Source organism: Typopeltis vanoorti, chromosome 18 (genome assembly GCF_054136105.1).
Source record: "Typopeltis vanoorti isolate ZY-2024b chromosome 18, IOZ_Tvanoo_1.0, whole genome shotgun sequence".
Lineage (NCBI taxonomy): Eukaryota > Metazoa > Arthropoda > Arachnida > Uropygi > Thelyphonidae > Typopeltis > Typopeltis vanoorti.
The window spans coordinates 95,363,650-95,379,193 of record NC_143566.1 but is presented as its reverse complement, the minus strand read 5'-3'; the positions used below and the strand labels follow the sequence as shown (position 1 = coordinate 95,379,193).

Here is a 15,544-nt window from a genome sequence, read left to right as displayed (position 1 = left end):
TAGTCGATCTCTGGCAAAGAAAAGCAGGTTTTTATTCCCATAAACTTGGGTTTTCTGCCCCATAAACTCAAGAAAATCGACTGTAGAATCTCAAACAGTAGCATATCCTGTTAGGGTTAGGTACCATGAGATGGAAGTACACGTTTGTCCGTCTCCTCATCGGTGGCTGCCTATAATTAGTGATAAACATGGGTCAGCTATCTCTGATTGGCTACCGGTGGAGATTGAACTGCCCACTCAGTCTCCAAAAGCTAGATAGGTTTAAAATGCCTCGCCTTGCCTGTTCCCTATAAAGGAATAAAAGGCGTTAGCTGATTATTATTTTATTATTTTGCTATTAATCAACCTATTGTGGCCTAAATAGTTCAAAAATCACATAATAGCAATCGCTTAAATTTTTTACTCTCAGAATCATTTCAATAGTTGTCTATTGGGAGACAAAAGTCTTCTGAAAAAGTTTATTGGTTTATACTTGTTATGTTTTTAGCACAGTAATAGTAATAATTGTCATTTACAATTTGTTTAGCAATGTAGAATATGAAAGTAGCTAAATCCGCTGCAATGTGTTAAATGCAATTTAACACATAGTAGGGGATTTCAGGTTCACGTAACTTGGCTTCATATAAACCTATTTAATGCTAAGTTTGGGTAGTTAATGTTATCTGGATAGGATGACCTGTCATGTTTGTCAGTTCCGTTTTTCAGCGGGTTTTTCTTCTCAGGTTAAATAATACATATAACAATTCTTGGGGAAAGATCTTGATACTTGCATGTGGGACTGACTAGCTGCATTCAGTGGTCAACAACTCTACAGGATTTTTTACGTTCTAAAAGGATTTCGAATCCAAATCTTTCCAACAAAAGGTGGTCAGTACTACCGAATAATGTTTTAAAAAATGTCATTTTGTACTGCTGTACTGTCTCAATCGGTATCGACGATGCCTTTTATTAAAAAATCCTGTCTGGACTATCTTTATTAATAGAAGATAATGGAGCAGTAAGTGTCTGCTTCTTAACTTAATTAATTGATTTATAGGTGGGGAAAGAGAATCCCTCTTTGGAATTATTATTAAAATATTAAAGCGATAGATTTCTCTCTTTCCCCACTCCCTTTTTTTTTACACTACATTACTTTGAATTCTAGAATACCAAATTGCAGTAAATTTCATCTGATGGATAGATCTCATCTAATAGATGCTCGTGCATTTTGCGAGACGCATCTAACGGACGCATATTAGTTAGTTATGCAATATGCGATGGCAAGTGAAGTCGCAGGATTCAATACAAAAACGCAGGAGGTATAAAAGGCTTTCAAGAAATATAAAAGATTGTTTGTGGGTACCAGAATCGTAGTTACACCACTACTATCAGATAAGCTGAATGTGTTTTTAATGTATAAAACATGAAAAAGGCTTACATAATCCGATAATCTTGGTATAGGGAACTTTTTTTTTTCAGACTTCCAATAAACAGCCTGGAAGTCTCACAATGATAACCGGGTTATTCTGAATTTGAGCAGAATAACCCAGTTATCATTGTGATATGTATCTGTTAATTACGGTATATATGGTATATATATGTCTGTTAGATTATTACCAGATCTCGGTTTTCTACTAAACGTGAATCCTCTGATTCTAGTCTCCTATTTTATAAACATCTCATTTTTATTTATATCTTGTTTACTTCATAAACAATTTATATCATGTTTACTTAAATCTTACTTCTCTGAACACGTTTAGACATAACATGCAAATAGAAATAACCATATTCTTTCTACTTAGAAAAGAAATTGCGCACATACAAAAAGCAAAACTTAAGCGATAACCTCAATGTTGGTAAACAGGTAATAAAATTACACCATTTTACTTTTTTTTTGGCAGTAGTCCATATAATGTGAATGCACGCACATGTATGAGCACAGATCTGATTTCAATCACTTGACCTCGGCTACGAAATGGCAGTGATTTATTTTGAAAGTAAACAGATTTATTTATTTTGACAGATGCATATACAGATTTAATTTAAGATTACGGAAGAAAGTGGATTATACCGTTGGACTAATTATACATTGTTCATTTCTTCTCTTTTTTACATGTAAGCACATCAGTACCACATATGGGATACAGGTGAGAATTGAGAAAAACACAGTTTGACTTTCTTTTTTGTGGAAGAATTGTAGGTTGTGGTTTTTTAGGACTGCTTCGTGAGAATGCTCTTCAAAAGGAAGTGTAAAACAACAGCTTGAAAGGGAGAAAAATGCCTAGTTTTTTGGATGCTGAGGAGACTACTGATGTGATGTGTTTATGCCAGGAGAGACTGGAGATACTGTAAATGTTAATTCCATGCATAAAGTGATCTGATCCTGTCTGGTGATTTATATATTACTAAAGAATTTCTTACTCACATTTTTTTCATTACATTCACGCCTTACCAGTGCAGTTGTAAGAATGACGGGACACGCACCTCTGGATTTGCTGGGTTCGCTTCTCATCTCCATGCAAGAATCTTGCTTTTTAAGTCATGGCCTTCTAATAGTTGCAGTTGCATGTGTAGAGATAATTAAATCAAAGAATCATTAATATTTTATTGTTTGTTAAAATACTTGAAAAAAAAATTCTTTCAGCTCCATTTGATGAGTTTTAGGTAAACTGAGTAACTTCGGCTTACTTAAAGAGCTCTAGAAAAAAAAAAAAAAACCTTACACACCTGGCTAGATGCTACTCTCCTTTTTCTTTCTTTCTTTTTTTTTTTAACTATAGGACTTGTATTCTCTCGTGTTTCAAATTCAAATTTTTCAATGCTTTGAAAAATTTGAATCTATGGTTTCTCTCAAGCAACATGTATCACCATTCTTTTAAGTTCAAAATGGATGTATCATTATTTTATTTATTTATTTATTTGTAATTCTGAAAAATAATATTCATATAAAAATAAACTAATTAGTAATGACCATTTTTATTTTTTAATTTATTTACAAAATAAAAATGTATTTATTAAAAATAAATAATTATTTTTATTTATTTGTTCATTTATTTTTTTATTATGAAGACGTGTTATGTACATGTTTAAAGATAGCAGACCTCTTTTTTATTTTATTAAAAAAATAAAAAGTGAATTACAAACGACTGACTATTTTGAGATACTTGCAATTTACAAAGGTCACAGTAATATTATAAATATAATACCAACAGAATAAATTGTGTATAAGCAACGTTACTACGATGCCATGAAAAATTAAAAACAAAACAGTTGATTATCATTTATTTCATAAGTTTTATAATTTAAAAAGCAAAAACAGCTTAAATATAGAACATTGCTCTCTTAACCATTGATCAAAAAAGTTCATCTACTATTTTCCTTCTATATTACTTTTTTTTTTTAAATATTACTTCTGGATGAAACTTGTCAAACGAGGAAATTTTGTGTCAACAAAAGTAATTCTACATTCACACTTCCTTCTTTACATACAGTCCAATGCGGAAATAATACCAAAATATATCGCGAGGATCTATCGAATAGTAATTTGTAGCAAAACACGGAAATGATTCGTTTATAAGAGTATTTCATTGGGAAAATTTACTTAACCAATGAGCTAGCAACAACGAGAAATACTTCACATACGAAGAGAAATTATACGATATTATTTAGCCTATCAAAAGTAACCCGGACGAGAAATATCACAAATAACAGAATAATTCCTGAATGTTTTCTTCTATTTTATATATTATCTGGAAACATAAAAAAGTACTTAAACCTCTTATAACTAAATAGGACATTGTAAGTTGATGTGCATATTAAGCAGTTATAAGGAAGTGAAAAACCAGAATTTGTGTGTGTGTGTGTCCCACCCATGAAACGTTTTATCTATAAACTTATAGTATATTGGGTGGGAGCTAAAGATCTTTTCTATTTTTATTAATTTTCTATTTTTTTTTGTATTTTTTATTTATTTTCACAAGAAACCCTGCTTCAGAGAGCAAATATAGACATTTTTGAAGCCACTTCAGCCCTCCAGGAAGCAGGAAGGGCGATGGTCGCACCGGTTCGATGAATTTGATCTCCTACCTAAAATGTTTATGGTATACACCCTTATACTGGAACAAGGAGTCTCATATTATTAATAACATGTTTAGCTGTTTAAGTAATATATTCGAACAGACTTGTATAAATAGCATACAGGATGATCAAAATTAAGGCCTTGTGGAGCGCTATCTAGTGATCCAAATGCTTTGAAATTTTGCAGAAATACAATGGGCGTCATGTATAAGCGACATCGGAGAAACAGTTCCAAAATTCCCCACCGGTGGCGCTGCATGATGTGCCGAATGAAGATGTAATTTTTCTGTGTATAAGAAGGAAAAAAACGACACAAGCATAAATAACACATTTCTATCACTTCCATTATGTTTTATGGGTTGTATGCTCAATGTGCTGCCCTTCCAAGTATGCCACAAACTGCATCCTTTACAGTACACAGTGGGTTCAATGGCAGAATGCAGTTGATCGGGACTGATGAAGCGCACAAGCTGCATTATGTTGTCATTCAGTGCAGGCAAGTTATCGATAAAATCTCGATAAACCCTGTCTTTTGAGAAATCCCCAGAGTCAGAAGTCACAGGAGGTCAGATCAGGCGAACGAGGCGGCCATGCGGTGGGGACACGCACTGCTGATCACTCTGGTTTCTGTGAAGGACCTCCGTACGGATCGACGGATGACTGAATCCATCGATTCAGTCATCGGATGACTGCACAGGTGCTGCTATAGTTATGGCACAACAAAATTGTTTATCATATCGCGATACCTCTTGGCAGTAATTGAGCAGGTCACAGGACCCAACTAGTGAATGTCCTCAAAGAAGATCCGATGATAAACACCAGACGGTAACTTTGGGTGGATTCAAAGGAATTTGGACGGCATGCGGGTTTTGCGCGTGCCCATATCCAGCATTTGTAGATATTCACAGCTCTTTTCAAGTGAAAGTAGGCCTCATCTCTTCACAAAATCATCCATAGCCACCAGCATCCGACGTCACTCGAGCGAGGAATGATAAAGTGAATGTCAGTCGCCCTTCAAAGACCTTTGGGCTCAACTTCCTTGTCAGGATTATTTTGAATGGCTAGAAATGTAGAATCTTCCAGACAGTTGCGTAAGGCACATCCATATATCTTGATGCAGCACGCGCACTTTAAGAAAGAACTCTGTTATTCATGGCTTGCTCCACAATGGCAGTAGCAACTTCTTGAATTAGAGAAGTTGGTATCCTTATAGTACCATTTGTTAGTACCATTATAGAAACTTCTATTATGGTACTAACAAGGTTAGTACCATAATCGAATTCGGACTTCTGAGGCAGTCTGATTCTCGTCATCGTACGGATAGTCCAGTTATTAGGCAGTCGAATGGACGCCTAACAAATGATTTGAAAAGAATGAAAATAAATAAAAACTGCTTGGTAAATGTTAGTATTTATTCAAGAATATAATAAATAAATAAATAAATAAAATGAAAAATAATTTCTCACTAAGTTTATTATTCATTTTTTTTGTATTGATTAAACAAATTCCATCAATTCCATTGTTTTGAACCACAGTAGCAAAAAAAAAAGAAAGGGGGGAAATGCATGACTTTTTTTTTTAAATACGTTGATTCACTGAAATATGAACAGATGGATTTTTCCTTAAAAATTCTTTGTATTGTTCATGATATTTGAAATGCATGAATTCGAATATAGAAATATGAAGGAAAAGCCAAACGCAACACACTGAAAGCGTGTCTGTGTGTGTGTGTGGGGGGGGGGGGGGTAACTTGTTAATACCTGTATAAAAGACATGGAAATCGCCAGCTGAATCGCAATGTTTTGTTGGCAGCGACAAGAGTTGCAAGCAGACATCTATTGTCGCCTGCGTGAAGTAGAGTTCACGCAGACGACAATTTTCCTTGCTTTCAAAAAACACTGAAAGCAAGGAAAATCTGGAATAGGGAAGTTAACTCCGGATATTTTTAACAACGGGAAAATCAGTGACAGCAGGAAATTAAAAACGAAAGTGAATTACTTCAATAAAATAAATATTTAGTTTAGTTACTTTAATGCCATAGGGAAAAATATTTCACATATTATTACACGACGTACAGTATAAGAATATGTGAGTTTTCTTGTTTACTTCATGACTGGAACTAAACATTTGAAATGTAATTTTGAAACCAGGAACAGCGGTAGAATTTATAACTCTAAATGGTCACATGAACAATGCAACGTATGTCATTCGCTAGAAAGATTGAGTCATTCTACGTATGTTTCTTTCTTTTTTTTTTTTTTTTGTAACCAACGAGAACATCAATAATTAGTGGTATTTCCATTGCGTGAAAATGTTTGCAAAATGCATTTACAAGTAGTTATTTACTTGTAAATGCATTTTGTCTGTCAGCGCCATCTGGCGACCATTTGGTTTATGGCAATATAATCTCAACTTCTGGATTTACTTGGATTACATCAGTGTTTCTCAACCTGTGGTCCGCGACGATGGGACAGGTGATCCGCAGACAGACTTAAATTAATTAAATAAATGTATATTTTTTAATTATCCAAACAAAACAAATTAAAATTGAAAGAATGACGAATAATAAAAGAGGGGTAAAGTGAAAAACAATATAGTTTTATAGCTTCCTCCTTCCCTTGCTGTTTTGTCAGATTTGAAGTGAACGTGTGTTATCCACATTTCAACCAATTGTTGTTTATTGATTTTTATTATTGAAGGTTTCTCTCCTTCAACCAAGGCTCAGTATATCTTCAGAAGTGCTAAGTGATACTTGGACTGAGTTAACCCCAGTATTTATATATTTTCGGAAACTCAGTTAATCGAAAGAGTTAAGAAGAGCCCTTATTATGCGTTACAAATAGATGAGACTACCGATGTTACAGATGATGTGCAGTTAATATGTTACGTAAGGTATGCGCATGATAACAACATTCATGACGATATTCTGTTTTGCAGAACTTTGCCATCCCGAACAACTAAAGAAGAAATATTTCACCCTCTCAATAATTACATGATCCAGTGGAAAAAATGTACAGGCTTCTCGGATGGAGTTCGCGCCCTTACAGGCAGGCATAGTGGGGTTGTTTCTACGGTCAAGGAAGTAGCTCCGGACAGTGGCGCACCAGAGGGGGGAAGAGGTCTGGGCACCCCCCAAAGAAAAGGAAAAAACACTAGAAAAATTTCCAAAAATCTTTTCCTAATTAAAATTCTTTTTTTTTTATTTATGTTGTGTGCTACTTATGAATTAGCGATCACTGCAGATGCTCAGTTATAGGTCGTATGCGATGTGTAGTGTGTATTCGCAAAACGTCTACTCAACTCGGCCCCCCCCCCCAAAAAAAAAAGTTAAATCCTGAGCGCTCGGCCCCCTCCAAGATTAAATCCTGAGTGCGCCACTGGCTCCGGATATGAATTGGGTACATTGTTTCATACATAGGGAAGCGTTAGCTTCCAAAGGAATGCCACCAAAATTTAAAACTGTGCTATACAACGCTGTTAAGCTAGTTAATTGTATTAAGGCTCGACCATTAAATAACAGGTTATTTTCAGTACTCTGCGATGAAATGGGCGGCGAATATATATAAAACTTTGGCGTCATTCTGAAATTCGCTGACTTTCCAGGGGCAAGTACTAAGAAGGTCATTTCAATTAAGGCACGAAGTTTTATTATTTGTAATTGAACGTAATTCTGATTTTGCATCACTCCTTGTTGACGAAGCATGGTTATCAACACTATCTTTCAGACATTTTTCGAAATTAAATGAACTAAATCTCTCCTTTCAGGGAAATTTTTTTAACTGTTCTTGATGCCTACGACAAAATAAAGGCCTTAAAGAAAAAACTGGTTTTATGGATTAATTACGTAAAAGACAGACAATTTGAACCTTTTCCAATATTGGAATCCTTTTTAGCGGAAAATGATCTTTTTGTTGATTCTGGGTTTCTGGAAAGGCTTTGTGACCACCTCAAAAATTTGAAACATATTTTCCGAATAACTTTTATAAGAAATTTCTGTGGGTTTCGCGATCCATTTCAGGCTTGCAGTCACGAGAACGATCTTTCGTTATCGAACAAAGAACAGTTAATTGAGCTTTCAAGTTACAGTGGACTTAAGAGATGTGAATTTCCCGAATTATCAGAAGCACTGAAAAACGTCATGCAGATTTTTACAATCTATCTTTGTGAGAAAGGATTTTCATCGCTCCTTCAAATAAAAACAAAATACAGAAATCGTCTTAGTGTGTGTGCCGATCTTCGACTGAAGTTGACCAATTGAGCCAGATATCCAGCAACTCTGCAAGGGCCGTGAAGCTCCACCATCTCATTAAAAGCAAGTGGTAACATAATTCTATCGTATTATTTATTTGTTTAATAAAAATTAAAACTTTGTTCAATGATGATACACTTTTAATCGTTTACTTCCAATTTAATTATGTTTCCATGTGTATTCAAAACATGCTTTTAGATTTATTATGTTATAAAAGGCACAGTTTTTCCGAAATGTTGGTAATTCCTACATAGTTTTTTTTTTAAAAAAATTACATTGACGAAGCATAGTTATCATGCTTCGTCAATGTAAAAACGACGTATAGGGAAATAAATTAAAACTCTATGTTTATTTTTGAAGTAAAACTTTAATTCCAGAGCCTGTATAGCTCAGTGGATGTGGCGTTTGCATACCACGGCGCTTAGCCGCACGAAGGAAGACTTGCTTTCAAGTCTAGTCCGCGACTAGAGGAAATTTTTCTAAGCCTTTTTTCGACCGGTTCCCGAGTTAGTCGATCTCTGGCACGGGCAAGCGGGTTTTTCCTCCCGGAAACTCGGGTTTTTCGTCCTGTAAACTCACGAAAATCGACCGTAGAACCCACATTATTTCAGACATTAAATATATTGTGTTAGGGTTAGGGACCACGAGATGGCGGCACATTTGAGCCGTCTCTCTTCACTGTGTACCGCTTAATTAGTGATAGCCGTGGGCCATCTGTCTCTGATTGGTACCAGTGGAGATTGAACTGCCCAATTAGTCTCCAAAAGTTAGATAGGGCTAAATGGCCTCGCCTACTCCCGGTATACGGAATAAAAAGGCGTTAGTTGATTTTTTTTTTTTTTTGAACTTTAATTCCAACATTTAAAATGTTATTTTTCTTGCTTTTCTGTTCGCAAAATCGTCGATGATTGTCGAAGTCTATTTCATCACTCAGTTGCTGTTTTATAGACAGTATGGCAAGATTTCTTATACGCCAAAAAAGTGTCGCCCGGGGGAGGATGCTCCCCCCCCCCTCCCAGCTACGCCTCTGTAACTTAGTGGTCCGTAGAATTGTTTTAGGCATTTTACTGATCCTGGATTACATCATTATATCTGTTTATTAGTAAAGTGTATCTTTAACGAACAGTTTTATACAACCTAGAGAAGACGATATAAATAATTTTATATTAAAGGAAATTTTATTAACCGTAAGAAAATAGTAAAAAAAAAAATTCAATCGAAATTTCTTTTCCATTTAGTGGTGTGCTCCAAGAGATATGCTTGAGGAACACTGCACCAATGCGGTATTTATGGCGCCCCCTCAAGTTTATGAGTTATGTCGCCTCACTAATCTACCTAAATTTCATTTTCTTCATGAGTTTGCCAAGGAAAGAGAGACAAAAGGCGTACAAAGATGGCTTCCTGTAATAATTACATGCAAAGATGGGGTACTTTCCTTATTACCAGGTAAGTCACTAATGAATGTTCCTGTAAAGTCTTGATTTATCTTGCTTTCATAGCTAAAATGTGTTTTGACACTTTTTCAAAATTGGTCAGAGAGCTTATGAGAATATGACCTTTGGCATGGACACCTCCTGCTTACTGCACTACCTATTATTGCTTTTCATTAAGGTTTCTGTGGCCTGAGAAGTCTTTCGAACTGTTGGTTCTATTGTTGAAGTTAAGATTCTCATAAGATCTCGAGTTATTTCGAAAACGTTTAAAGTTTTCAAAATGACTAGAGATCTTAGATTTGATTATGAGAGCCCAATAGAGATTAAGAGGGCTCAACCAGTCTAAGGGGCGGCTGAGGAACGGGGGGGAACCCCACACGAATAAAAAAAAAATATTTTCATTGAATATCGATGTTGGTATTCTACTGCAGTTCTCTTTGCGTCTCTTTACTTTTGAACCTGTAGTGTATTATTTGATGGATGTAATTTCATTGTGTGTACTCCTGCGTAATCAACCCAAAACAAGTTTGTAAACTTTCGCAAAGAGCAGTTATTCAATCATGAGCTTACCTTTTACGTTCATAGAAGTATTAAGGGAACGAACTTCTGAATGCAGTTTATAAGGATTGAAATAGGCTAAAAATCAACGTCTGGGTTTTGGGAGCTTACTCGACACGCATGACTGTTTATAGACCGGTCTTGGAGGAACAATTCATTCACCGAACATGTTCCAATACTTTCAAATAGTTCAAATGGAAGTAACAGCATATAACGTGCAATTTCTAAAAAAAAAAAAAAAATATTTGAAAACTAATGCTATGTCGTACTGTTTCATTATACATTTGATGTGCACGTGATGCTTCTAGCTCAAGATTTAATGATGACAGGTGTCTTTTCAAAAGGATCAACATGTGGTTAATCTTGATATTACTGTATAGTGAACCAATGGGTTAATTGCGTTATTCTAGGAATTAAACGCATTCAGACCTATATGCTGTGTGTATTTGGTTTATTTTATTTCTGTATAACCTGCTTTGAAGTTTTTTTTATTTCGTATTTACATCCAAAGTTGTAAATACATAGCTCAATTAGTATTGAACTATTTATTTACAAATAAATAGCTCAATACTAAGTAAATAAATTTATTTAGTATCGAGTAAATCAAGACAATGGTCAAAAGCAGGTGCTCGAAATGAGATTGTCGAGATGCGTCGATAAGGATATGTGGCCACCCCTCACAGTAATCAGCGCCCGCTGATGTTTCACACTCAGGGTCGTCGCCAGATTAGATTGCTCCCTGAGGCAAACAATTAAATATCGCCTCTGATGGATTATAAGACAAAAATATAAGAAAATCTCCAATTGTTATTTTGTTTTTATTACAAGAGAAATATTAATGCAAAACGATTACATAATATTAATTAAATGTTTGCTCTAAGGGGATATCGCACAATAAAACTGCTTATAAGCTCTTCTAAATTTAAATTATAAGCTATTGTCCGCCTCTATCAATATAGTTGCTAGACCAACCAATCTTTCTTGGGTCATTGCTGTTCACAAATAATTTTTAATCAGTTTAAGCTTTGAAAATGCGATGGCCCCTACCACAACATGGCTGAGCTAGCGCCCTTATTAAGCCGCGCAGTGAGGCAGGCTGCCTCTATCACTGTTTGAATGATTACCTTTATTGACTACATATTCATGAGTCGTTTGTAAATATCGTATTTCAACGGAAAGCGAATATTTAATTGACTAGAACTCAGTCTAAGAACAATGAATTTGGTAATGCAATAAATGCCCAAACGAGTCAGTTCCAAGTTAATTTATTTAAATTTCGATAATTCAAATTACACATCAAATACTCCCATTGAAAACAGAAAATGATTTTGTGAGGTGATCATTGGATTACACGTGGAATTTTGAAAACAGGAAAGGATTCTGTGAGGTACTGAGTGGTTTACACTCCGTACACGACTTTGTTCGATGCTTTAAGCGCCATCTGGACATCTTCTACCCTCACAGTGACTCTTTTGGCGCATTCAGTTATGGCCACTGAGGACTTCAGCAAATCTGACACGGACAGAAAAATCTCTCTTCGAACTGCATCATAGACATGGCCCTTCATTCTCTTGATCCCGCTCTGTTTTGCTAACCGACGTATCGCACGATCACCGATGAATGGTTTCCTTCTATTCCCACCAGGGGAAGGAGATCTCGGTGGCGTACGAATCTTTACTGCTCTTCTTGCTGGGTTCTTGCTTGTTTTTGCCATGGTGGGGAAATTCCTTACACAGAGATAAATTCAGAGAGATGGTATAGTCAGGACACTCACAGCAGCACGACCAAAAACACACTGAGCGTTGATTGTTGATGTGGAAATATTCTTGAAATAAATTAGTGAAGAGAACATTCTTAACTGAAACAATATCAAAGCAGTTCATTTGTTGCATCGAAATTATTCAAATAAAAAGTCATCAATAGCATAACAATACTTTATGCTATAATAAACATAATTTTCGTTTATATTCTGACCACAAGTTTCTATACACAAAACTAGTTAGTAAAATAAACTATATAGTTACATAACAAATTGTGTAAGTCGTAGGGCTTACATCATCCTAATGAAAACACGAGTTTAAAATTTCAAAATTATTTTTATTTTTCAACATAATCTCCCTTAAGACTAATACATTTATTCCAGCAATGCTCCAGCACCATTATCCCATCTCTGTAGTGGTTCTCAGTAAGATCTGCAAAATACCCTCTACAGCTGCAATCACCTTTTGATTCGAAGAAAAACGTTGACCAGCGAGGAAGAGTTTTAGTTTTGGGAAGAGATAGAAGTCAGAGGGAGCCAAATCTGGGGAATAGGGTGGATGTTCCAACAATTCATAGTGGAAATCCTTTAATTTTCTTATTGTCAAAACACCTTTGTGGGTAGGTACATTGTCCTGATGAAAGATGATTTTTTTCCTTCTACAAACCGGATCTTTTCTCACGAATTTTTTCGTCTAGTCTGGTTAAAAGATCCCCGGTTATTATTTCACCGTTTTCAAGATAATTAATAAACAAAATGCCTTTAGCATCCGAAAACACCGATGCCATGACCTTTCCTGCTAATGGAACCGACTGTCTTCTTTGGCGCTGAACAACCGGCATCTGTCCATTGTTTTGACTGCTGTGTGGATTCTGGTGTGTAATGGTGAATCCAAGTCTCATCCATAGTAATAAATCGACGCACAAAATCGTGTTTTTTGTTTAAACGCTCCAAGCACCGTGCAGAGATTTTCATGCGAATGCGTTTTTGATCTCTTGTGAGCAAGCCTGGCACCCATCTTGCGCAAAGGTTTTTCATTTGCAATTCTTCATGCAAAATATATCCTACACGTTCTTTGGTAATGCCTATAGTTTCAGCAGTTTCACGCACTTTGAGTCTCCGGTGATCCAATACCATATCGTACATTTGATCAATGATTTCTGATGTTGTTATTACTTTTTGGACGTCCTTCACGTGGATCATCTTCAAGGCTGGTACGGCCACGTTTAAACTCGGAAATCCATTTCTTAATTGTCGAGAACGAAGGAGAAGAGTACCCATAAACTTTTATGAACTTCGAATGAATTTCTTTTGGCGTTAAATCTTCTTTTACAAAGAATTTTATAACCGCACGATACTGTTGTGTCCCAATTTACAATTATTTTTCTAACTAGTAATTTTCTCTCATCTAGGTTCTACTATTATCTATGCTCGAGATATCACCAAAATTTTTTCTAATAGCTAAGTTATTTCTCCCCTTAGTATCCCTAATATTTGTATTATGCTGCGCCTTTTGGGACATTTAGTTTAAGATATTACAGGGTGTTCGGGATAAATTTGACAGTTTCGTAAGGAAAAAGAAAATCTTCTTTGTATCTATTAAATTTAATGAATTGACAAAAAAACATTACAGGCAGAGTTAATTACAATACTATCAACAAGATTTACTCAAAATAACCACCATTAGCATCGATCACAGCTTCAATTCTGCTTCGGAACCTCGAACAAGCTGATGCTACAGTCTCCCTGGGAAGGGCCGCAAAAACTGTTTTAATTTTATCCATTAACTGGGCTTTTGTATTACTGGAAGTGCGATTGGTGTCTTTTTCAACTGCGCCCCATACAAAATAATCCATGGGGTTAAGGTCTGGGGAGTTTGGAGGCCAAACATTTGGACTGGTGAAGTCGTAGAAATTTTCAGACAACCATTTTTGACTTTTCCCAGAGGTGTGGCAAGGGGCCGAATCCTGCTGCCATACATACGGCCTACCATTGCCTACCCTTGTTATCCAGGGCTTGACTACAGTTAGCAACTCCACGAACAAAGCCCGAATTCCAATGCCAGGGTTCTTCAACACCTGTTCCTGCAGATTTGCGAGGAATTCTGCTGTACGAACGCAATCAGATCGTCTGCTAGGGATCTTTCTTCTTGCTACATCCTCGTAGTCACCATTGCAAGTCTCTAGTTCATGCCTGATTGTTTTTACTGTATTCAGGGAGCATTGGGCAGCAGTCGTAATATCCTTATTTTGATGGCGGGCACGAATCATCATGATACAAGTTATTCTCTTCCATGATTCTCTTCAGGTGGGGTTCCAGCTATCCATCCTTTCTGACATCTTGTATATGAATGAAGAAGGGTCCAAACTTTTAAATGAAGAGAAGTGTGTGTTAATACATGTAACTTACGGAAAAATATAATTAATTATAAATATGTCAAATTTATCCCAAACACCCTGTATATGCAAAAACAAGGAGAAAGAACTAAAATATGTCAAAGTGTAACTATGTTGCAGTCGTGACACTTTATCTCGTTTCTTAACACATTAATTTCCCGTGATTAGGTTCGTAATTTTTCAAGTGGTGCATTGGACAGCAATTTCAGATCACTTTTCTTATCATTGAACAAAGGTTTATTAGAAACTTTAACATGGTCCAATTCAATTTTTGTTATTACTCAATTCAATGCTAAACTAAATACTTACAAACTAACATTAACCTATTACAAGTAATTAGGCTATGACCTATAATGGGTATTACGATCATTCCGCCATAACAATTCAACACATAAATACATTTGACATGGACAAATAAGATTAATTCACACTATTTAACTATTCAAACTTAAGGAGATTAACTAAACCATTTACTGCACTGACATATAACTATGACATTTAAACTTTTTCATACAATATATTAGACATGCAAAATTCTCAGGACACTTAATTACTCATATAATATTAACATTAGTAAGCTTACTTTAATATATTCTGTCAGATACTAAAGTCCTAGTATAAATTTTCCTTGGTCACTTCAACAGTTCCGTATTAGAATAATGATACCTATTACAGACAAATTTTAGTTAACATTAGATATATTTTACAGTACCTTTCTTTCTTGAGTTTTTTATATGGGCCTTTACCTTTTTCTGATTGAACTAGCTTGGTATAACGTCTCCGATAATCTGCTACTCCTACGTTCCTTTTGGAATTGAACTATGCTTACACGGTCTTAAACTTTCGTAATTCAGGACACACTTTGAATCATCTATATGACGGCTGTGCAACTCGCGACGTGGATATCGATATCTTTACAACTTTCCCTTTCTCGTGGTTGTCACTGAAGTTGAAACACAAAGAATATGTTTCCTTTTCTTTGACTCTATGGCATTCTTCGCTTCTAGGAAATCCGGAATCGAAATCCCGCTCACTTTTGTTTCCATGTTGTGACGACGGAGATATAACCCCAATCTCCACTCAGGAAAACCGC

General features: G+C 35.7%; 1 protein-coding gene across 1 annotated transcript in view; it reads left to right on the top strand.

The window, feature by feature from the left end:
• The window catches only part of LOC150096962 (acyl-coenzyme A diphosphatase NUDT19-like), a 62,871-nt gene that overhangs the window by 31,884 nt on the left and 15,443 nt on the right, over nucleotides 1-15,544 (top strand). Inside the window, exon 3 of the mRNA XM_090408483.1 lies at nucleotides 9,544-9,751. Within this exon, the coding sequence (XP_090264609.1) occupies nucleotides 9,544-9,751 (208 nt within the window). The remainder of the gene's footprint in view (nucleotides 1-9,543; nucleotides 9,752-15,544) is intronic.